Source organism: Myiozetetes cayanensis, unplaced genomic scaffold, assembly GCF_022539395.1.
Source record: "Myiozetetes cayanensis isolate MyiCay16 unplaced genomic scaffold, myiCay2020 scf9, whole genome shotgun sequence".
NCBI lineage: Eukaryota > Metazoa > Chordata > Aves > Passeriformes > Tyrannidae > Myiozetetes > Myiozetetes cayanensis.
This window is the reverse complement of record NW_026088185.1, coordinates 12,587,107-12,611,372: the sequence shown is the minus strand read 5'-3', so window position 1 is coordinate 12,611,372 and position 24,266 is coordinate 12,587,107. Positions and strand designations below refer to the sequence as shown.

At 39.6% G+C, this 24,266-nt stretch overlaps 1 protein-coding gene across 5 annotated transcripts in view; it reads left to right on the top strand.

Annotated features, from left to right (window-relative positions):
- PARD3B (par-3 family cell polarity regulator beta) overlaps positions 1-24,266 on the top strand; it is a 402,616-nt gene that overhangs the window by 297,756 nt on the left and 80,594 nt on the right. For all 5 annotated transcript variants that reach the window (XM_050340097.1, XM_050340096.1, XM_050340094.1 and 2 more), the window contains 2 exons: positions 6,637-6,747; positions 23,294-23,590. In XM_050340097.1, coding sequence (XP_050196054.1) covers positions 6,637-6,747; positions 23,294-23,590 — 408 coding nt within the window. The remainder of the gene's footprint in view (positions 1-6,636; positions 6,748-23,293; positions 23,591-24,266) is intronic.

Sequence of the window (24,266 nt, the reverse complement as noted above, 5' to 3'; positions counted from 1 at the left end):
TTGATCTTATCTGGACTAATTCTTTGTCACTGTACTAATTAATTCAGCATGCTGCAGAAAAGATGCTAATTTGGGCATCAAAGAAATAAACGGGTGGGGGGAGGTTTTGTTTAATCAGAATTTTAGAAAGATAAGTTTTACTCCCATTAGACTGGTTCTGGAAGCTCAGTCATTTTATTCTAGCTCCAGCAGTCTGATACAGTAAATAAAAAAATAAATTAAATGAAATTAAAAAATGGTACTTGTTTGCTTTATTTTGACGTAAGAGGAGCATAATAAGGTGGATTTCTTTATATTTGCAATTTCTGCGTAACCTTCTCTCTTCCTGCTGATCATAATCAGTTTTACTCTGATTCACAGCATTAGAATAATGTGGATTATCTCCCGAAATAATTTGAAGATGCTAAATATGAGGATACTCACATTCATGAAGTTTAGCTACATTTGTGAAATACAAGTAATAATTGTAGAACAGCACCCTTGAACAATCTGTTGTACACCTCCACTGATGTAATAAATCAGAGTTTTGGTCATTTTTCCTTTTTCAGGTGAGCTGGTTTTGGTTGCCTAAGCTTCCCTGTTGTTCACTGCAAGAAACTGTTCCTTTTGCTGCCCTCCCCTTGGTGCTGCCCTGGGAATGAGCCCCAGCACTGGGAAACCAGGGAGGCACCAGCCTGGTCGGGAAACTCCTTCCTGCAAGCAAACCTCACCAAATCTAGCTAAAAAGGGATTTTTTTTTCTTTACTTTTCCAAATCTCTTTTCCAGCTTACCCAACAGTACTCGCGTTGTACACAGCACTGCCCAGTCCAGTGGTGGTGCTGGTGTTCCCATTTTAACCCTTCCTCTCCCTTTCCCCAGAACTGGAGGCACTACCCACCCAGGAGCAGGGAGCAGAAGTGGCTCTCTCCTGTGTTCACCATCTGAGCAGGGCTTTGCTCTCACCCTGCCAAAGCAGAGAGACTGGGTCAAAACCTGCTCCTGGACAAGGCGTTGTCATGGGGAGGTCTTGCTGCAGTAGGTCTTGTACACTGCGGGGGTGACATCTCCATGTTTCTAGGGCTAAATCCTCCACAGAGGGAATGGGATCCACTCACTGGAAGCATGGGCCTGGCAGAGGGGCAAGGATAAGAGATGCTTACCCCTCCTGGCTGTCCTTTTAACGTAAGTGTAACTCAGGTCACAGAGCTACTTTCATCTTCTGGGATACTGGTGAAGATTTGAAGAGTGTTGCCCAGCCCTTGCTGTGTGTGCTCCACTCTCAAATTGTCAAACCTATTTTACTAAACCACATTCTTTTCTTTCTGTAGCTTTTTCAGCCATTGCAAAGCTCTTGGTCCCACTGGTGTAATACTCAATGGCATACTTCTGTCCAATAAGTAAACATTTAGTAACAAACCTTTTAGGTATTTAGAGAGACACTAAAATGTGAAAGATGTATTTCATTAATGCTGCTATTAACATAAATGTAAAATGAGCCTGGCCTGTAATCACCAACAAGTCTGACTCACTAAGGATCTTTACGGCAATGTTTAATACTCTGTGAAAGTGTATGTATGAAAGTGATTAATCAAAGCACAGCGCTGCTTCTAGAGTATTTCTTCTGCCATAAAAGCTGAGTGATAAAATAACTTAAAACACACGGTAGTAGTGGCAGTTAATAAGCTTTTTATAGTCCCTGTGTGGACCTGAAAATCATACCTTATTAGTATCTTTATCTTGCTTTCTCACTCATTCATCCTTACTCACATTTAAATTTAATTTTAAGGGTTATTTCTAGTCTTTCATAAGGGACATGCTTTAATAATCTCAACATTTTTCCCCATTTTGCTATGAAATGACTAAGAGTCAGAGCTTTTCTTATATGTACTTTACAAATCACTCTGGTTTTTTACAGATAATTTCTGGAGATGTAAAGATTTTATGACAGTGTTAGGCTTTGCATCTTGCTTGACTGTGTCATAGGCTCTCTTGAATTATTTTCCCACAGATGTTTGTGCTTTCATTATGTACCCTGTTACTGCAGTGACACCTCCTGATCTGGGGTAACTGAATTAGCTAAGAAATCCAAATGGCTGAATTTAGTCAGCAAGCTGCTTAGGGGTTCCACCCTCCAGATGTTTCTCCTGCTTAGAAGTCTGGTACTTTACAGACTTGCCTGCTTTTTAATCCTTGAAGCAAATATCAACACATTTGAGATCTGGAAGCCCCCGGCTCCACACGGAAACGAAGTGTTGCCATGACCACAGTTTTAGGTCTTGCATGCAAGACATTTATCCCAAGTATAACAGAGCAGGTCTGTAGTAGGCTTGCTTTCATTTTTATCCCTTAGAATCCTTGGAAGGAAACATGCATATGCTTTAATGCTATAGCCAACAGAATGGCTATAAATACTGCAAGAAGACAACATATATTTGGTATTCAAATACTTTATTCCCTTAATGTTTGTAAGGGGAAAAATTTTAGTTGTTTGCAGGGCACCCTTTGAAATTAATAGAAACGGGATAATGCCTCACTTTTGCACAGCATGTTTTGAACAGTCGCATGTGGGTTTTCCCATAAGGATGAAGTGCTCAAAGGTCTGATCACATAAAGAAAATCCCTTTATGCTTTTATTTACAGGAGGACTATGCTCTGAGTAGGTGGAGTATTACCTTTTCCAACTGAAAATTATACTAAGGTTAATAGGGTTGTAACATCTTTAACTGTACTTCCCAGGCATATACAGTGGATAATCAGAGAACTGGGGCAGTCACTCAACCTGGAAAGACATGGATTTATTTCCTTACTGTCATTGCGATTACCAGTGGTTTCATTTGACATAAACTGATTATAGATGGATATAGAATGAGAGGATACAGCTGATCATTTGTTTTTACATCTTCTAGTTATATTTCTCCATTGATATATAAGATTTTCAGAGTAATAAATCCATCAGATATTAAGTTTGAGAGAATTTGACTGCACAGTATAGCAAAACAGACATTTTAAAAATTTGTGTATCATACATTTTCTCATTAATGTTTTTATTCTTCTGACAATAGTATTAATACGGAAGGCAGATTTTATCACAGTTCAATTATTTGTTACCTGGAGAACTGAAAATTTCGAATCCTAAAGCCATTCAGTTTTCATATGGATTTGATTCATTCCATAGTATAATTTTGACAATAGATTTTATTCTGTCCTTGATGAAATCAGTGTAGGGCCTCACTGATATCAATGACAACGTGATCAAACCTAGTTGGGCAGCAAGTACTCTTACTACCTTTCTTTTTGTTGTTGTTCCTATAAGCAGTAGAGAACCACTAAGCCTGTAGTGCACAAACCCATGCAACATTAGAATGGGTGGAAGTTAATTTTATCATTGGAAGTCCATGGTAATTAGAATGCATCAGTGAGCAGACCATAAATTTTAGGGCAGGGCATATAAATTCAGGCAGAGATGATGCTGGGTTCTTTGTGGTTTAATGTTGTCTACATTATATCACTTTTCTTAACAGTGTTAAACTTTTTGCTGCTTTTATTTTCTGATGTTTGTGCAAGATTTTGTTGAACTGAAAAACATAATAATAAGAGAATGGAATGAAAACCAATAATAATAAGAGAATTGATTTTTATGGTATAGCAGTGTGCAAAAAGAGGCCAAAAACACCCACATCTGAATATTTCCCTAGCCTTGAGCAATATGCTTCATACTTAGTATAACAGTTCAAACTTTTTAAGCCTGATCAAATCCTATCTGAACCCAAAATTAGCAAAAAAACAGTCGTAGAATCATATAATGGTTTAGGTTGGAAGGGACCTTAAAGATCACCCAGTTCCAAGTCCCCTAATGTGGGCAGGGACACTTTCCACTTGACCAGGTGGCTGAGGGCCCCATCCACTCTGGTTTTCAACACTTCCACCAGTGTCTTACAATTCCTCACAATGAGGAATTTCTTCCTAATACCTAATCTAAATCTACCCTCTTTCACTTTAAAGGCATTTCTCCTTATCCTATCACTCCCTGTCCTTGTGAAAAGTCCCTCCCTAACTCTCTTGTAGGCCCCCTGTAGGTAATGGAAGGTGCTATAAGGTCTGCCCTGGAGCCCTCTCTTTTCCAGGCTGAACAACCCCAGCTCTCTCAGTCTGTCTCGATAGGAATGGTGCTCCAGCTCTCTGATCATCTTTTGACCTAACTCTAGACTCACTCCAACAGGTCCATGTCCTTCATATGTTGGAGGACCCCAGAGCCAGATGCAGTACTCAAGATGGGGTCCCACAAGTGCAGAGGGGCAAAATCACCTCCCTCAACCTGCTGGCCACGCTGCTTTTGATGCAGCACAACAAGAAAAGTTGTTTTCATCAAGACCAACTCACTATTGCCAGTTTATAATTACACTGGAACGTGCCAATTTTATGACAAGAGCAGCTCTACCAGCAAACAGCACTGTTTTTGCTGGAAGTTGTCATGCTGGCAGTTACTGCAATCAAAATTGTCACTTTATTTTGTTTAAAATGTATTTCCCTAGTAAGCAAGAAATAATATCTAGACTTGAAAGGAATGTACGTTAAAGATTTTTTGGGTGTTTTTTTTTACATTTCTCTCGAGTATGCAACATATCCAACTTCAACTCCCTGCAGCAATACAAAATGCCCAAGAATAATGTTTTCAAAATCAATACTTGCTACAGTCGAATATGAGACTCCACAAACTCATAATTGAAACTCTGGGAGAAAACCAGGCAGCCTGAATATAAACAAAGTACCAGAGTTGGACTACGACCAAGATGCAAGTGCTAATACAGCCTCTTGGGAAAACTGCCGTGAGACGTTCCCTGCCTGCGCAAGAGTCAGAAAGCAGGGGTGTTCCAGGAGCAGGCTGCTGGTCTCATCCCCAGGCAACTTACTGTTTGATTGCCTGGCCTCTCTGTAGAGAGCAATATATGCAGTTGTATCTAGCTTCTTCTTTTCGCCTGGGTCATTTCATAGCTACGAGCCTTCTCACTCTGCTCATGTCACTCACAACCTCTCTCTCTCGTGTCTCCTTTCTGCTGCCTTCACTGCCACCACCACCTTCGGATGGGGTTTGTGACTCCACAGTCTCTTGGAACCACTAGAACTCAGAAAGCAGCAGTGAAATTGGTGTGCTGCTCTACACTCAGGAAAAGCAAAAGTGTGCAAAGTATGCTGTATTTCTGGAAGCACTGAACGGAGTAGGGACCACAAACAAAGAACTGAAGATTGTTTGTAGATGAGATGTATGTATGTTTTGGGCAAAGGATCCCTCAAAGAATACAAGACACCATCTATCTCCTGTAGTATTTACCCTTTTTATTAGCACCACATGCTACACGCCTGTCTCTCACAGCCATCATTCCCTTTCCAACAAAGTTCTTATTGTCTGGGAGACCTGCGGCAGAGTTCCCCAAAAACTTTGTTTGACCACAAACTCAGAATTATTAATTAAATTCACAAAACATTGGGATCATTAGCTTATGAGCCTGACTTGGTATTTGCAAAATTTCTGCTTTCATCAGCGGAGAAACCTAAAGTCGATGATTTACAGCTTAAGTATATGCACAGTAGTTCAGCTATTCCACTTGAGGCAGTTTGGACTGACAGGAAAAATAAAAAAATATCACCAAGGCAATGCTGCAGGGTTTCATAGAAGGGTTTGCAGTTTTGAGTCAGAGTAATTAGTTTGCAATATAGTATTTTTAATTAAAAAATAATTACTTTTCTTTACATTATTGTCATGCATGCAAGGATGCATTAATTTGCAGGGGAAGACACAGGCTGATCATTTACTTGTGGAACTGAGAATTTCAAACTGGGGGAGAGGAGGGAAGCTTTATATACCTTTTGGTCTATACTTAATGAGCATATTTGACCCCAGTATTCTGCCTAACTTCATCAGAAATTAAACGCAGCTCCCCAGTTCAGCCACCCCTTATAGGCTGTGTAAAGCAGGATTGTTATGCATATTTGTACAGTGTATAAAACAACAGTGGAAGCCCTGAGCCCACTGAGGCCTCTGGAGGACTTTCACAGCATAAATATTACGTGATAGTATATTACTAGGCAGAAAGAAAACCCTAGAAGTTTGAAAAAGAGCTCCTATGAACTGTCTCGTTTTGTGCTCTTGGAACATAGATTTTATTCTTTCTGAATATATCCTCATTTAAGCAAATAACAAATCCAAAAATTAGGGTAAATCATAAATGAGAGGCAGTAGTTACTGTTAAGAGCAGAACATGTGGTCCAGTCTGGGTGCTGACACCACAACCACTGCTGATTAGTTTCAGAGAGCTGACTGTGGCAAAAAGAACCTTCAGCCACTTTAATGTGTGCCATATTAATATTCCAGCCCTGCAATGCCTTGCATTTTGGGTTTGGTGGGGCTTTTCAACCTTGTTTCAAGCAATTGCTTTCAAAAGTACAGGGTCCAAATCAATTGGTAATCGGTCCTTTCTCTTGCATATGGCCCAGGTAATACTGATAACTTATTTTGCAATGTGGGAAATTTATGAGTGACTAAGATAAAAAGCCAGTGTTTTGATTGTCTTAAAATTTCTGTGGTATAGGGTAGATAAGTACTGGTTTTTCTTCTAGTAATTATTTCCTCATGACTCCTTCCTTGATATCTTTAACAGATTTGGAAAGAAAAAAGAAGATAGAAGTGGGAAAGCAGATCAGAAGGGGAATCCAAAGCAGGGCATGCTTAAAGAGGAGGAGCTGGAGAAAATGAAAGATGAACGTGAAAGGTGAGTAAGTGGCAGCAGCATCTTTGTTCATTGAGTGAAAAACTTCAGAGCAAGTGATTGCCTGAAGTAACAGCCAGCCAGCCTGGCTGGAGATGTTCCAGACCATGCCTGTTGGCAGTCAGCTCCGGGCAACCCAGAGCATTAGGCTCAGTGCAACAGGAGCTTGTTCTCCTGCAGTTTCTGTGCACTTCACTGCAGCATTCAGATCCCAACTTCTGCTAAACTGGTGAAGATCAGTTCCTTCAACACCGGTTTCCCCTCTACCCATTCACAAGGCCATCTGATTTTGCAGTTTTTCCCCCCACTTCTCTGCAGCAAAAACCTCCTCCCTTCTCTCCTGACAGCCTCTGCCATGTTTTCCAGTGCTTCAGACCTCTTTGGCTTCAGCTGGCTGTGCCATCAAATGCTAGGTTTTGTACGTAGGTTTGTTCTGTTCTGCACAGCGTTTTCTGGAAAGCCACATGTTGCAGAAATATCTATGCAGCAAGTGCTGAGTATGGCGAGGGACACCTGAAAGAAAGAGGATTCAAATGGTTGAGTCTGAAGAGGCAGGAGTCTGCTGACACTGGTGTGAGCAAGGTGGGCAAGGCAAGAAGCTGAATGTGTGCCAGCTGTGAGTTGCTGTGTTTCTGAAGTAAGGCCCTGGGAGTATGTCTTGTTCATAAAAGTACTATACTTTTTTATGCCCAGTCTTACTTAGCAACTTCTTTATCTTTCCCAGTCAAAGAGAATTTAGCTTCTGGTTTTCCCCATGTCTACCTTTCAGAAACTGGGAACAGTTTCTTAGTGACAACAAGGTTCAGAAAACTCCTTTCTCCCTTTCTCCAACTCATCCACAAGCACTTCATGATATGCTGAGAAAGGTCTTTGTTTCCATTTGATGGCTGCTTTTAGAAAAGCTAAAGAGCCCATACTCGCTGGCTCTCCTGAGGTGTCTACAGTTGCTGTAAAACTTCCCAAGTTGTAGTAATGTGCACTGTCAGGGCACAGGGAAAACTTTGAGAGGTCTCTTCCCTTCACTGGAGCATCCTGTTCCTGGCAGAGAAAATGGAGGCAGATGTGGTTCCTTTTGGGCAGAGAGTTTCCACATGGGTCAACCTTTGTGGTACTGGTCAGTGCCCAGGGAAGAGACCCCCTACTTCCATTTGAGTGGTGCAGTGCGTGGTCAGTGTGGTGTCAGTCAGTGTTAAGTGGGAGCTAATGGGTTTGATGGGGGAAAGAAGTAAATCTCTTGAAGTCTGCTGCTAATTTTTACTATTTTTCTATTTTAACAGCTAGTGAGGTATCTAGTTGTTATAGTGCTGCTACTGGATATGCTTAGCCAGTGTTTTAAGTATTTAGTTAATCTAAGTTGTGTCAGGAGAAACTTTGTACCATTTGTTTTAAAATTTCTGTGCCGTGTCCTTGATTTTGCCAGATTGATGAGTGCCTTTATTTTAAACTGCTGACTCCCAATTTGGATACTGGCAATTTGAGAGGTATGTGTCCTTCATTTTAAAGAAGCCAGTGTCTTTTATTAGGATCCTGGCAAGCTAAGAAGCATGTATCCCATCTGTTAAAGGGCCAGTGTCATTTACTAAAATGTTGGCAGGCTGCAAGGAATGAACCCTTCTGTCTAGGGGTCTAACGTTCCAATTGGACACAAGATAATTGTTCTTAATATTTCTTTAGCATTGCATGCTTTTTTTTTAATTACAGTCACTGATTGACAGTAACTTGGTACGGCTGCATTAGAAACTGGCAGCTCAATGTCTTCATCATTCTGGTTTCTCTAGTAATGATTTCAGTTTTGACCTGGAAGAGTTTGTGACTGAAATGGAGAACAGCAGGTGTGTTGAGAAGTAGATGAACCAAGATGATATTTTTAACTCACTTATTTGATTCTTCTGTAAGGCACAAGAATAGAAATATCACCCTTTTATATCAGGTAGTACATCTTATATGTTTGGAGGATTCAAATTTAAAAATAAAAGTAAAACCCAACAAACAAACAAACAAAAACAAACAAACCAAAACAAACAAACAAAAACCAGAAGAGTGAAGACATTTTCTCTATATTATCCTCAAAGGAATGCAGCATATGCTGTAAAAACAAGCAATTTGCTTCAGCTTCTTAATGAAGTAAGAGCATGGCTCTGTATGTTTGCTCACATAAGACCACCTACAGGCTGACTACTGAACCCTTCTTGAGCTGATCATAAAACAGAAGAGACTGTATTTTCTTAGAGGAAAATTATATGAAGTAGCTACTTCTTGTATGTGGGTAAGAACTGTCTGTAAAATTGATGAAAATCACTAAGGAAACATTACCTGACTTGAAGGTAATTCAGTCCTTTTGCTTAGTTGTTGACTGTTCACATAGTGATGATGCTCAGTAAGACAAGTTTTATAGCTCTGTCCCAAGATTTAGTAATTCTATAATTTAGTAATTCTATAATTCAAGTCCAAGATTTTAATGCACGTATTGGCAAAGAAAATCCTGTGGCACATCCACACCATAGATCATCTGTTTCTATGACTTCACTAGCTGCAATCCTGCATACTTGGTCTCATATTTATGAAACTAAGCTTCACTGAAGCTTAGTAGAACACAGTCATATTTTCAAATCTGTTCTTGTTTAGAGTGAAATGAGTGTACGTTAGAACTATTAGAGGCGTAAGAGTAGAAAATACTACAGAAATGTAGAAAGTTTTTAACAACTTAAACAAAATAGAAATTGTTTTTCTAACATTTAACCTTTCTAGAATTAACATGCACCTAGTTTTACTTTTCCGAGATCAGCCGTATAAGTTCTCATTCAGATCCTCAATCAAATTATTACAGTCCTAAAGTCAGGCTTTTTGCCCAAACAGTTTTCTTCAATGCTGACTACCTAAAGATTTCAGGATCTGTCATACTAAATGATACTATGATTTTTCATCTCACCATTTTTATTTTTTTTTTCACAGGCTGTGTTGTCCATTTTGGACACTAGTGGAAGAGTTTGGAGTAGTTGATTTTTGGGCTGGGTGTGACAGGATTAATGATCAAGTGCTTTTCAGCATCTTAGCAGCTGTGGAACTCACATGGGTTTGGATGTTGGTTTTGCATGCAATATATGCTTGGCAGCTCTCCAAAAAAACAGAAAACTGTTCCAAGATCTCAGCTGAGAAATATTTTTCAGTAGGAAGCGTGTATTCAGTTTACAGGAGTAGGCCATCTCTCATAGTTTTGCAGAGTTTTTTGATCGGTATTGGATAAGCACAATAATGCTTCACAAAATTTCAGAGATAGGCTTTCTGTAAAGGCTGCAGCCTTCTTCCAGAAATCTTGACAAGCTTTAAACATGCAGAAATATCAAATCTGTTCACTGCCCAGTTATGGGCTGGCTGTGCTGTACAAACTCGGGGACTCTGGCTCTGACAGGAAACATCAGATCTTACGTAGGTGTGCTGCATGAGTGTAAGTCCGTCAGGCTTGGAACAGGTTGGATTTCCTGCTTGCACAGAAAAGGAATTGAACAGTGCATGTGCAACAAGTCTGGCACATCCAGAATGTGTTAGAGCTAGTAGGCGTATGCAGACAGAGTATACAGTGCTCACTCTGTAGTGCAGATAATTCCCCAAAAGGATTGGACTTGCTTGCACATTGGTCCTCAGCATAAAAGTGCCTGGGAACTCCTTTTATGGACTGCCAAATTTCAGATTTTAACCTCCCAAAGTGAAAATAAATGTATTATTTAGCTAGCCTAGTAATTTCTATTTCCATTCCACATTGTCCTAGTCTCAGTTTGCAGTACAACTCTCTGTGCTGTCTTGTAGCTGCAGTTCTCTGAAGCAGCTCCACATCCTGCACTGAAATGCTGACATCATTATTTTTTTACTACTTATATTCCCTAGCAATCCCCACCAAGATCAAGGTCTCATTGTGTTTGTTGCTGTTAGGGAAGCTTGGGCCTGACCCTGAGCACTTAGAGTTGAGGTGGAAAAGAGAAAATCTGGCAGGAAAAAAAAGTGCCCTGTGGGTGGGAATCGGCCATGCAGGCAGTGCAGCTGTTTGTCCAGGTTCCTGAAAAGTCCCTGTCAGGCTAAGAATTCATTCCAGACCTCAGCCCCAAGCCTCCTTTCTTTTCAAAGCCAAGACTTTATTATATGACTGCTACTTCTGCAAACTTCAAGTGGTAAAGAGGAACTTATGATGTTAGGCATTCCTTCTTTAATAATAGCCTTAGCTGTGTCCAATTGAATACAAATTCAGCACCTCCTCTAGATTATTTTCTTCTTCTCCCTCTACCTCCCTTAATTTTCGTTGTGCCACAGCAATGCAATGTCACTGAAACTTAACTGGAAAAAGATAGAAGTTCATGATGGTTCAGGAGTATTGACTTAACCGGTTATGCAGCTCTCTGAGGCTGTGTTTGGTCCTTCCTGACACAAGTCACGTGCATCATTGGACTGAGGCCCTATTTTAAATAAACTCATCGTTTTGTTCATGCTTCAAAGAGTTTGGCTGTAATAAAGCATGTGCTCCAAAGGTCGAGAATCTGCCCATAAAAGGAAAAAGCAAATGCTATATCTGAGGGTTATTTTGATCAAGCTGACTCAAATCTGTATTTTTAGTGTGTTCTGTGTAAATTACTCAGAATTTATCATTTTAACAACAAGATGTTTGCTACGTTATTCAGTACTGGAAGAGGTCTTGTCTCTTTCTCCCCTCAAAAAGATTTTTCTTGATCCCTTCTTTCATTTTTTTCCCACTCATTTGGGGTTGTAGGTTGATTTTCTAACACTTGAAAATCATTGTAAAACAAACTGGATAAATATATTAGATGCTTGAGTTTTACACATAATAATTTCTTTGCCTATCAAATGCAAGTAAAGTGTCTATCAACTGAAAGAAAACTATTTTTCCCTCTTTGTTTAGTATTATTTTACTGGAATATTCCTACTAAGACCCTAAGTCTCTCTTCCGGTAGAATTGAACACTTACTTGACATTAGAATAAAATTTACAAAATTAAGTGCCTTGTCGAAAATGATATGATTTTTAAAAGTAGCATGAGTGTTGGTTAATAAGGAGACAGCCTATGTAAAAAATAATCCCCTGCACTTTTTTTGTGGGAGTAGTATGTTGTTTGGTTAAAACAGTCTTGGTTTTGTAGTTCTCACTGGAATTAATTGAGAATTTTTTTTTAATAGTAGTAAGGTTTCAGTACAGTGTTAGAGAAACAGAAGGAACTTCTGGCCCTTGCTTTCTGCATGTCTGAACTGAATGCTTAAGTTACAGGGTATCTCAAATTTGTGTAAAATTAAATGGTTTCAGTTTTTGTACTAAAGACTGAATTTCCTTTACTTTTCAGAAACCTTCCAGCAATTGAAGAGTATTTCTCTCTTGTCTTATCAGCTCTGATGCTTGTTGCCTGTTCCCATAGTTAAAAAATCAATACACATGTTTTTGAGATTTGGCAAACAGAGGTTTAATTTTGCAGCTGCAAGATCCCTGCACGAAGGAAATGCATCTTACAGGAATAAAAACATTTAGAGTCCACTTATATAGTAGAGAGTACTTGGGAGTGAAACTTCATTCCCTTTCTGTCAGCATTTGTTTCGTTATATTTAATTACAAACAATTCGTATGTTACTGGAAATCAAAATGAAAACAATAGCTGCATGCATGGCAGTATGGTAGAAAAGCCAAATTGATTTGAATCAAAAGTTGAATTTCAGACTGTTGCAAAAATCAAAGTATGATTTTTTTTAAATGCATAGTACATCTTGGAGCACACTCATACATGCACACATTGTTGCCAACACCATGTAGCTTTTGTTCCTGTGTATTCCACTTGCCAAGTCTGAAAGCATTATTATGGCTGTTTATAGTTCATATTGATTTCTGATAAATGCTGGTAATTGCTATTCTCACCATTAAGCTCTGTGCTAAACCACATGTTTTTGGGACTCCTGAGCTTGTGCATCATTATTTATTAAGGGTTAATCCAACATTGTATATCTGTTCATTGAGTATTCCTGACTTTGCAGCACAGCTAGGTCCTGTGGTTTAGACAAAATAAAGTGTTGGATGTGATCCCAGTTTTAATACTCCCAATTTATTATAACCATTGAACCCTGATCAGATCACGGATTGGATTGGATCCCAGTTTTTTAAATGTCCCAATTTATTGCTGGCTTGCAACCCTGATAAGAATACATATTTGATTAAGGCTTCAGTTTTCAAAAATTCCAGTTAATTACTTTTAGATTCTTATTAGATCATAGCCGTGTAGTATGGTATGTTGAAGTTATGAAAAAATTACTGGATGCTGTTGCACAGGTCAAGGTCATAGTTTCATTTTGTGCTGACAGTATGAAGTTATCAGATTTCTGTTTATTACTGTGGCAGTGCTTGCACTGGACAGGAGGACAGATTAATCCCAACCCATTGATTCTGAATGATTCTCATTTTAGATCTGCTGCTGTTCTGCATACCAGAACATGTAATAAAAACCTACCACGGAACACTGGGAGATTAATGTTTGGTTATAAGTAGCTGAGGTAGATGGATCTCACCTACCTTTCACAGGTTTCATTGTAGCATTTAGACCCAAATTGCAATTTCTGAACTGCTCTGTGTGGCTTTTCTACTGCTGGAGGGCATTTTTGGACACTATTAGGTCTATAGTTGATCTCAGATTGTCCCAGGTTAAGAACATTAGGAACTGATAGCAGAATGGCACATGGAATTGACCTTTTTCTTTAACTATCACAGTACTATTCCAGGTGTTGCAGATTGATGGAAATAGCACTTTCTAGGTGTCATAGCTGTGCCCTCAAAATGTAAGCACACAAATTCTCATTCAAGCCATTTAATGTTCTTGGTTTGCCCTCCATTAAGGCACTGGTTTGCTCTGGAGCCTGTGCCTGGCACAAGCTGCCCACCTAAAAAGTCAGAGCAATTGCTAAGGAGCAATGGCCTGGCTCTTGCTTGCTTAAATGGGCCAATGTGTGGTTCTTTTCTGTATATAATAGAGCTTTATTACTTGATGGGCTTTTTGTTTCTGTGAACCAGAAATACTGCTGTTAGAAACTTGTACTGGCCAGGCTAATAAAGAGAAACTGGCCAGGGTACTGGCCAAGCAGAGTAATAGAGTGCTTTCTAGGAGACAGACTATTCTGGCCTAGGGATTTCTTTGATGCAGTACTGAATGTAGGTCAGCTCTTGCCCACTCCGAAATCAATAAGGGCATAAGAACTACTTGGAAGCTGCATTTCATTCCTTGCTCTTCCATTTGAGATTTATGACAGTCTATCATAAATCTTTGGCATGCACTTTGAAGTAGTGCCACAGCACAGAATTCCTGTTCTCAGACTCCCTTAGTTACTACAGGATAAAAATGAGAATGCGACTCATGGGGATAGACAGACAGGAAATCTGTTTGCATGTGTAAATCTCCATAGTGATCTTAAACCAAAATACCTGAAAGTCTTAAAGCTTTGACTGCTCAGTCAAAGCTGAATTTTGCTTTCTAATCAAGGACTGTTAATTAGAAACAACCTGTGAATCCCAGACTAACAGATGGAGACTGTTCCTGTTCTTGTACAGAAAGATTCTGTTCAATAGGTTCCAGGTTCAATGTTGTAAGTGTAAAATAAAGAAATGTGCATGGAATCATATCATATTATATCATATGAAGCTAGGCTTGTTCCTTCTACTACTAGAATTTCATTCAAATGAAGGCATAATGTTTGTGCAGTTGCAGGGGTGGTTATGCAGATACAGATGAGTTTGCAGATGCAAACTCATGAGGTCTCACTAGCAAGTGGAGCTATGAGTATCTATCTATGAAATGTTCCAAGAATACCCACTTACTAAAGGACGCAGCCCCAGGGACTCAGGAGCTGCCAGTCTTCCTGGGTCTGTCCTGAGCTATGTTACTGCATATGGTTGTGAATGCTGGGTTTTCATGAGCTGTCAAATCAATGTCGTGCCTTCCCATGGTCATTACAGTGTCTCTGGTATTTTTCTCAGGACAGTGTTAACAATCCTCAGTGGTTCTGACTGATACCTACTACAGCAATTGCTGTAACTGAGCTAGTCACTGACAGTGAATAAGTTCATAGATGGATGTCTCTCTTTCCCCATGGTTTTTCTGCAGGTATACTGTGTTTACTTTATGCTTGTTCAGTGTTGATCTGATGAACTTCTCTGATATAGTTTGATGTCTCAGCTGGAGAGGTTGGAGAGGTGAATACATGGCTTTAACTGCGATTGTTATTGTGTGCATTCCTGACATTAAATTCTCAATTACTAAAATATAAGCAAAGTTAAGTCTTACTTTCTCTTTTCGTGATCATTTGTTCCAGAATGAGCTAATGTTCACAAAAAGGACTCAGATATGATATGCACGGCACCTTATTTATCTTTTTAATGGAAAAGTACAAATGACAGCAGCCTGAGAATTCCTTTAAATCAGCACTAAGAACTGGGCCTGCAATTTACCTATGGGCTGCAAAGTTCCTGCAGACTCAAGGCTGTTTTGCAGGAGGAGCTCTTAAAGGCATCAGAACATCTCAGGTGAAAGATGTCAAGAGTAATTTTGACAAACTGGAATGTTTCCACTCTCTAATCCACATTGTCACAAAACAATGAACATCCTGTTGACAGGAGACTGAGCAACCTGATCTGTGCACTCAGCCTTGCTTTCAGCAGGAGGTTGAGCAGGATGACCTTCAGAGGGTTCCTTACAACCTAAATTTTACTGATATTATCACTTCAACATAATAACTCTAGGGTAGTTGTGAGTAAAGAAAATTACATAATGCAGTAAAATTCAGGCTATAATATACTTGTCTTTTCTGATAGTTGGCTTTCTGTAATCTGCTGCATTTCACCCACTGTACAACTAATGTGAACAAAAGAGAGGCAGAAAAACTTTTTCTGATTTAACAGCAAAGGTAAAATCCTGTTCTTGTTGAAGTTCACAGGGTGAGGGAAAACACACTGACCTCATTAGAGCCAGGATTTTCTTTGGAGGGCAGGATCCTGTGTAAGTTGGTAATCACTCCTTGTCACCTCTGAAATAAATGGAAGAATATCCAAAGCTCACACTCCTCACTTTGTGGTATGAAAGGGCTGTGTTTCATCTTCGGTTTGTCATAATCTTAAATTTTAAGGTCAGCGTAGCTCGATCTCCTTCTAAAGCTTTTCTGTCCTCCGTTTTTTTACTTAAAACCCTCCAGCTTCTCTGGTCAGTTCAGTATTTACAGGTGTGGGGTAGTTATCTAGGACAGGTAATATTTTATGTCCTGGTGGTTTTTTATTGTTGGGGCAGTTAATGCTCTTGCAAGATCTATCTTGTTACCCTGAGTTGAAGTCTCTTACTCGCTTGATTTTGTGGCTTGCCTTTTTTTATTTCTGAGACTGTTTCTGTTCTTGTTTACAATTACATATACTAATTATGGGGGAGATGTTCAAATCCAGCACAATAGAATGAGCTGGAATGAAGAAACACTTGCATAGCTTATGGGGAAGATGTTTCTGACAACTATGCCTCCAGTAGAATACCCTGAAAGATAATACTGAATAGATATTGTTTGATTCTTGATAAGTCCATATCAGATGCCTCCATTTACTGGCAAGAGGTGGATTTATTTTTTTATGTGGTTTTTTTTCTTTTTTTAGCAATGAGAGTTCCCTGTCTCTAGAGTTTTGTTAGGTGATGGTGCTTAAAAAAAGAAAAATGAGTCTTTTCATGATAAAAGATGCAGGTTTGAATAGGATTGTTAATGTCATTATAGACCATGTCTGTCTGAAAAACGATTATAAAATAAAAAAAAAAAATTAAAAGCACTGTACTGAAATTACCTCCTAAGATATTCAGCTGAAATTTGCCCATTCCCATCAGTGATTATGGCTTATGAATATCTGAAGGCAAAATATATTGAGTCCACTATTATGTAAATGAATGAAAAAAACCCCAAGATTTTAGTTACCAAAATGTATTTTACTACCAGCTAAAAAGGAATTAAAACATTAAACCCAATGGAAATCTAAGTGACCTCCTACAGAAATAAGCTGCTATCCTCTAGCCAACCAGTTACTCAATATGTGTGTGAATTAGGTAAATGAGACACGAAAGCAGATAGTAAATCAGATGTAAATTGAGTAATCATTGCGCTATGTAGATCTCAGGGAGAGTCACATTAGAGGGAAAAAAGCAATGAAGCAGCTTTTATTCTACAGACCTCAAGGAACAACTAATTCAGTGGAAGAATGTTTAGCATCTCAGTCATCTCAAAAGACTTAAAGGATTGGGTCCTCTCTTGAGTTTAGGTATAGCTCAAACTGATTGTATGCACTCTCGCTTACCTGATTTTATTCTGCTACTCTTCTTGCAAACGAAACAGAAATTATCCCAAAAGACCTATGGCCCTGTTTCTGTTACACATTTTGTCTTTGCTTGTTATTCATACTTTTCCCTTAGGAATATCTTTCACTGACTTAGCCAGCATCTTGCTCATTCACGTACCTGTTTGTGCTTGCACGAAGTCTGTTACCTTTAATCCACCACATGAAGAAATGTTGCTGTATTCCTCTGAAGTATAAATAAGGTCCCTTTGTGAAATACAATGTTTTGGTTAGCAGCTGCATTTTCCGTCCTGTGTTTGAGTACTTAGATAGACACCGTGTGGCTCAAAGCATGTCATTCTTTGTGCTCTGCTCAGTACTAAGCACATGGTCAGTGCATGGTAAATTTAAAAAAAAAGTTTTCATCACTTTTTCCCTGGCAAGTCAGAAGAAACAGGATAATCTAGAGTTCATGGGGAGTGCACGTGAAGAATTCAAACACCTCAGGAAAGATGCTGCTTTTTGTTGTGGGCCTGTTTTGGTTGGTTGTCCCTATATTAAACTGTTGTGATGTGAAGTGCAGCCTTGTCTCCTGTGGGGCAGCAGGCACCCTGTCCCGTGCTTGGGGGTGGCATAGCCAGGAGGATATGCATCTTCAAGTTTTGTCCTGATCCAAGGTGACGGCTTGTTAGCCTGTGACTCACTGTGCAAAGCTCCTTTTGAGCCAGGGCTGGTTGGGCCCCCAGAACTGCATGTTGGGCTGCAGGCAGTGTTTTACTGTTTGTTTCCCACTGAAGGCCATCTTTGGGTTCCACAGCTTTTAACAACCCTGGCCTTCTTTGAGCTGGTAACATTAAGTACTGTGTTTTCATTTTTAAAGAGTTTTAGAACTTTCAGCATTTTCTTGTTACCCACTAGCAACCCACCCACCCGGCTTCCAACTGCTGGGCCAGGAGATGAGAAGTATCTCTTACAGCTTTTCCTAGCCCTCTCATTCCATTCGCAAAAGCATTTCTGGGTCTTCTCCAAAAGTCACTTCTGCTCAGCTCTTCTGGAGTTTTCTTGAGGTAATCCACATCCCTTCCTGCAGCTGCTTCACTCTGCGTATGCTGCAGCCTTCTAATCCAGCTTTTGCCTGTCAGTGTCTCTGTCACTGATGTCAGACTAAAGCGTTTTACATTGTGTTTGTCACAGGCGGTGAATACATATGTGGTCATTGACAGTAGCTCGGCAGAAACACAATAACTTGTTAAGCCACAGTAACTCAATCGTGTGTGTCTGAGCTGCAGCTGGAAGGAGCGGTTTGGGCTGTTAACCCTTCCATGGCTGCTGCACTTTAGGTTTGTGCATCTTTTCATGTGTTAGTACATGAGAAGTCACCATGTATGATTTGTGTAGATACGTCAGATGGGAAGACTGTTTGAAGGATAAATGAGAACGTTCCTTGATTTATAGCTCTGGGGGTGTGCTGCTGAACAGTACACGAGCTGTAGAGAAGTGTTTTCAAAATGTCAGGTCCCACTTCCAGAAGTACAGTAGGTATATAGATCCTGTCTTCATTTGACTTCGACAAATGTAACATGTTTTGAAAATGCTGCCTGTAGTTCTCTTGAGGTTGTATATTTTATCAAACTATATTTTTTTTCTGAAATTATTTGTTGTAGAGAAAGGTTAGGATAGGATATGTGTTTGGATGCTATTGAGAAGAAGATGGATCACAAGTTAAAAAAAAAAAAAAGGCCTTTTTTGATACAGCACTTCTGTTGCCTGTCCTCTGGCTGCTTCTGTGCCAAGGCTCTGTTTTTACAGGAATACTGCTAAGGGAAGTTGGTGCAGTTGTGCAGTGAGTTAACTGGAGAGCACAGTGTTCAGGTGGCGGAAGAGAGCAAGCAGGATTGATATGGGATACTCAAGAGGAAATATATCTAACTTCCCTTTATTCTGTTTGTTTTTTCTTTTCCCTTTCCCTCATCAGGAAGTTTGTAGAACTTTAGTGCCACTCTAAATTGTTCAGATGGGTGAACTGTACCCCTCCTCGTCTCTGGTTTCACTGCCAGCATTGTGGTGCTGAGTGATGTTTTATCTTTAGTCACAAATTTGCACCAGTTGTTTAACCAGACCTATCCTGTGCTGCCAGTCTGGGGCTCTCTTATGGCAATTGTTCAATGAACTGCTTGCAATTATAGCTGTGTTAATTTGGAAGATTATATATTTTTTTTTTTTTTTTTTTTTTGTGATGGGGAGTAAAGATTCTGCTGTTTCAGATAAGGAGAGCTGCAGAGGGAGGTGCAAAAATGGTGAATGCCTAGAGTGGGATATAGCAGAATACCCTGCTTAGTGGAGTTGGCTCAGCATTATAGGAGTGATAGAAGGAACAGCACTTTCTTTCCTTTTTTTTTTTTTTTTTTCTTTTTTTCTCAGTAAAGAATTCCTGGGCACCTACTGGGATGTGCTATGGAAAAGATTGATTTAAAACTATGTGAAAACATGATGCTGAAATACAGTGAGGAAATTAAAAACTTCACAAAATGTGAAGAAATTTCAAAGGTGAAAAGCATATGAGAAGGCATGGAAGGACAGGTAAATAGAAAGAAAGAAAAAGCAGCCATCTGATAGTTTGTTTCCCTATGTCGAACATTTAGTTTGAACTGAAAAAGAGGTCATCAAGCAAATTGTATACATTTGTGGGGAAGAGTAAAACGAAAACAAGAAATATTAATGCAATTATAATAGATGTATTGAAAAGATGAAACACTGATCATGAAGAATTTCATACAACCTGATATTGACTGGTCTATAGAATGGAAATAATTGAGAAGATTTGACTTATAATACTGACAGCAATTGAAGATTGCATTCAGAAGGAGAAGTTGAAGAAGCTAGGCTTATTCACAGGAACAAAAGAAAATTGTGGTGACCTAATTCCAGCTTTTGTTGAGCAGAATATACCAGTATTGATAGCAGGACAAATTACTCTTACTGTCAGACATGAAAGCAAGATTCATGTGATGCTGCTGTGCTGCACTACTCTTGCTTTCAAAGGGGTCTTAATATCTAGGTGATATTAGGGACGGGTGATGCACAGGTCCAAAGAACATTAGGGCTTATCACTTTCTGAGAAACTGCTGTGACTTGTCTGAGACAACTCTGAGACTGTGTGCCATGCTTTCTGCACTGACATGTGATGAAACCATTCCTTGAAATGCAGTATCCTCCCATTTTTATGCCTGTGTAGCACGTGTATATGTACCCATGTGTGCCATAAAACTTGCACCTGCACTGAATTCTGTGTTTAGGTTTTTTTGGTCACTAATTAAGGATGAAGCACTCCACAGTTTCCCAGGGTTTTAAGAATATTTGATGCTTTTTCAGAGTTAACCTGGAAGACAGCAACAAGCTCCAAGTGCTTCACACATTTTAGTAGAAGAGCAGCAGAGTAATCAAGGGCAAGGACCCCACCAAACTTACAGTTTGGGTTGTACTGGCCACTGGGTGCAGGAGCCAACAGTTCTTCCATCATAATCCCATGTGTGACATGTAAAACATCAATCCTTCTGCAAGAGGCTTTCTCTTGAAGTGCCTGTATGTATAAAATATGGAAAACATCAATGTAGACATCACTATGTGCTTCACTGATGTCTCAGTCTTTTTTTGCAATGGAAATCCAACCCTGTTCTTGTAGTACAAGAGGATGGTGCCTTCCCAACCTGAGCCACCATTACAGTGCAAAGTAGGGACTGTATGCAGCATGAAAACTTGAAGCAAAAGAGAAGTGGAGTGACGATTACAGGAGGAGAAGGTGATTGTGCAGGGAAGAGAAGCTCCAAAAAGAATAAAGAAGAAATTCTTAGGAAGCCTCAATGTATGTGTTAAGGATATAGACAGATTGTAGCATATTTCTTCTTATTATCCTTTCATCTCTAAGACCACTGTAGTAAATTACACTAAGGCTTTGTGAGTATTTTTAATGTTGTCTTAATGAAACAAAATTAACTAACTGGCCTGGAATGATGTGTTAGGAAGATGTTATTCTCTCACGTGGTTCTTATAGTTCAGTATTTGCTAGAGTCACGGAACATCTTAAGTTGGAGGGGGCCGATAAAGGTCATTGAGTCCAACGTCCTGCTCCTCACAGGAAACAAAACAAAACCTAAAACAAAACAATATGACATGACTGAAGAACATCATCCAGACACTTCTTGAATTCCAACAGGCTTGCTGCTGTGACCGCTCCTGTGGGGAGCCTGTTCCAGTGACCAGCCACCCTCTCAGTGAGAATCTTTTCTTGATGTTCATTCTTAAGCACCCCTGATGAAGCTTCATGCATTTCCCTGTGTCCTATCCCTGGTCTCCAGAGGGAAGAGATCAGCATGTCTCCCTCTGTTGCCACCACCCATGAGGAAGTTGTAGACTGTGATGAGTTCACTCCTCAGCCTTCTCTTTTCCAAGCTAAACAAACCAAGTGGCCTCAGCTGCCCCTCCTAGCTCTTGCCCTCAAAGCCTTTCATCATCTTGGTTTTTCTCCTCTGGACACACTGTAATAGTTTGATGTCCTTTTTACACTGAGGCACCCAAAGCTGCACGCAGTACTCAGGGTGGAGCACACAGCATTTGAGTTCTAGAGAGAGGGTCATTGAGTTCTAGAGAGAAGGGAAGGCAGATTGGATAGTGAGCACCCCCTGATTGTCAAGGACTGTATTATATATGCAGGCTCATCCCACTGTAAAGTATGATTACATTTTAAGTGTTAAAAACTAGCATCACCTCTAGATATGTCCTAGCACAGTTAATGGAGATGTGTAACTGGAAAGCATGTGTGATACACATTGATGTACTCAAGTATATGTGTAGAACAGCATGTTGTTCTCATTAGAATTATTTGTGAACGTTTTCATCTACAAATTATTTGAAAAGTATTAGCATTTATTTTGATTATACAATTCTAATGAAACAAAATAAGCAGTATGAATCACATTCTACCCTTAATAGCTCCTGTCTGTCAGACAGAGGCTCCCAGTATGCTCATCTGTTTCTTTAGGGAACCTTTTTCTCCATGCCTTTTAAAGACTTTCTCCAGAACATCTTCATTTTCCAGTATGCAGAGTCCTGAGGCCATTAAGCTTTACTGGGGTGACCAAGTCTACTAGACCCTTTTCACTTACACTCCTATGGTACAAATCATACTGTTCTTTCTATGCTGCTATTGTACTTCTAGATACAGTCAATAGCAAATGTTGACTTCTGTCAGGCATTGCATCTCTGTGTGTTTCTTCTGTTCTTTGTGTTCTGTTGTTCTCTGTAAATGCTGTTTATTGCATATTGTGGTCAGCATTCTGCCAGATCCGTCTCAGAGCACTTAATTACACTGTGTTGAAGAGTAGCTAAGTAGTTAACAGAAGAGCTCACAGAGCCTTGCTGTACATTTTTTTTCTCCAGCATGAATGTTGGATCATTGAATATCATTTTGGGTTGAAATTTACCTGAATATGTCTTACTATTCCAAAGAGATTGCACAATGGCCCTGATTAGCAGCAGCATTTTGTAATACCACTTAAGGCTTTATCACAGTGGAATACTGCCAGTAACAGTCTTTAATTCACTTATATGTACCAATTCATTTCTGTCAAGTTTCTATTAATTTCTTTGCTGTTTTACTTTGTCCCTATCCCCTATATAATAAGGCGTGATTTCCACATTTATGTAGCCAAAATAAAATTTTTGAAAAATTAAATCTTCAGCAAATTAATTGCAGTCCTTTGATTTGAGACAACTGTGCCATCTCTCCATTTACGTTCACATTTAATCCACTTTTCACAAGTTAATGTATTTAGGTGAATCTAGATGGGTCAAGTAACCAAGGGGCACTAACAGTTTTACTGGCTAATTTAGATAAAAAGTTTCAGAATTGGGTTAGGTATATTCAACTGCAAAGGGAAAGGTAGGTGTAGAATTAAACCTGTCTGTGTTCATGTACGCTTGTGAAAAGCCACACTATATTCAGCATTAATTTTTTTCCATCAGAACGATGACCAACCTTGGTTACAAAGGTGATTGCCAGAGATAAAGAACAAGATTGCTGTGTGCACCATTCTATCTGGCATCAGTTTCATGGTGTACTGAAAGCTCTAAACAGTTGGGTTCAGGGTTGGTGTTTCAAATTTGTGTGATGGTTGCTGTTGAAGCAGATCCAACTCTGTATTTTTTCTTTATTTTTCATTATTAGGATTGGTGCAAAGCATCAGGAGTTACGGCAAAAGCAGCTGAGAGGCCTGAGTGATTATTCTGCTGGTCCTGGAGGACCTGACATTGATGATGATGAGGTGGATCCAAATTATGCCAGAGTAAACCACTTCCGAGAGGCTTATCCATCAGCAAGCATCTACAGACCATCATCACCAGCAGTAGCAGAAACCTTTGTATATCCACGTGATTCTCCTTCAGCATCAATGGAGAGGGAACATTTGGAAGGACTGTATGCAAAAATAAACAAGCAGCACTACCCCCAGATTTCTGGTGACAGGTAATATTGCCACCTGGCCTTACATAAAATGATAGCTTACTGGGGAGGGAGCCTGGGCCTAGGCAGGGGCAGGGGAGTCAGACATGGGACTGTTCAGAGGCCCCAAACCCCTGTATTTACTGACTAGAAAGCCATGGATTTTCTTTTACCCAAAACCATGATTTGCTGCAGCAGTAACCCCAGAGCATCTGAGCAAGGCAGTAGTCAAACAGAAATCATTAAAGAAAAGTCCATATTTCTCAAACAGAATGAGTGAACTGACTCCAGTCCAATTCCTGCACTGCTGAGAGAGTGTTTTTTCCTCTTTCAATTGGGAAAAGTTCTTACCCTGCAGCAAAAATAATCTCAGTTTTCAAGATCCCTGTCGATCCTGCTGATCATCAAGTGTCTATTAGTAACAGGTTTTGTATGATAGTATTATATATTGCATATGTTTATGGCTTAGTTTTCCCCAGCTGTGTGATATTACACCCTTTCAATTAGTTTGGGGAGAGGACTGGGAATCATGGCATTTTTATGCGGGCTGTGAAGTGTGGCTTCACAAGACTGATTGCCTTTCATGGCCTTTCCAATAACTAAGTGGGAAGGAAAGAACAATTTTTAATCCTTACTGTCAAACTCCCAGCATTAAAGAAAGATGGTCAAGTTTTTTCCTGGGTTAAAAGGAAAACAGAAA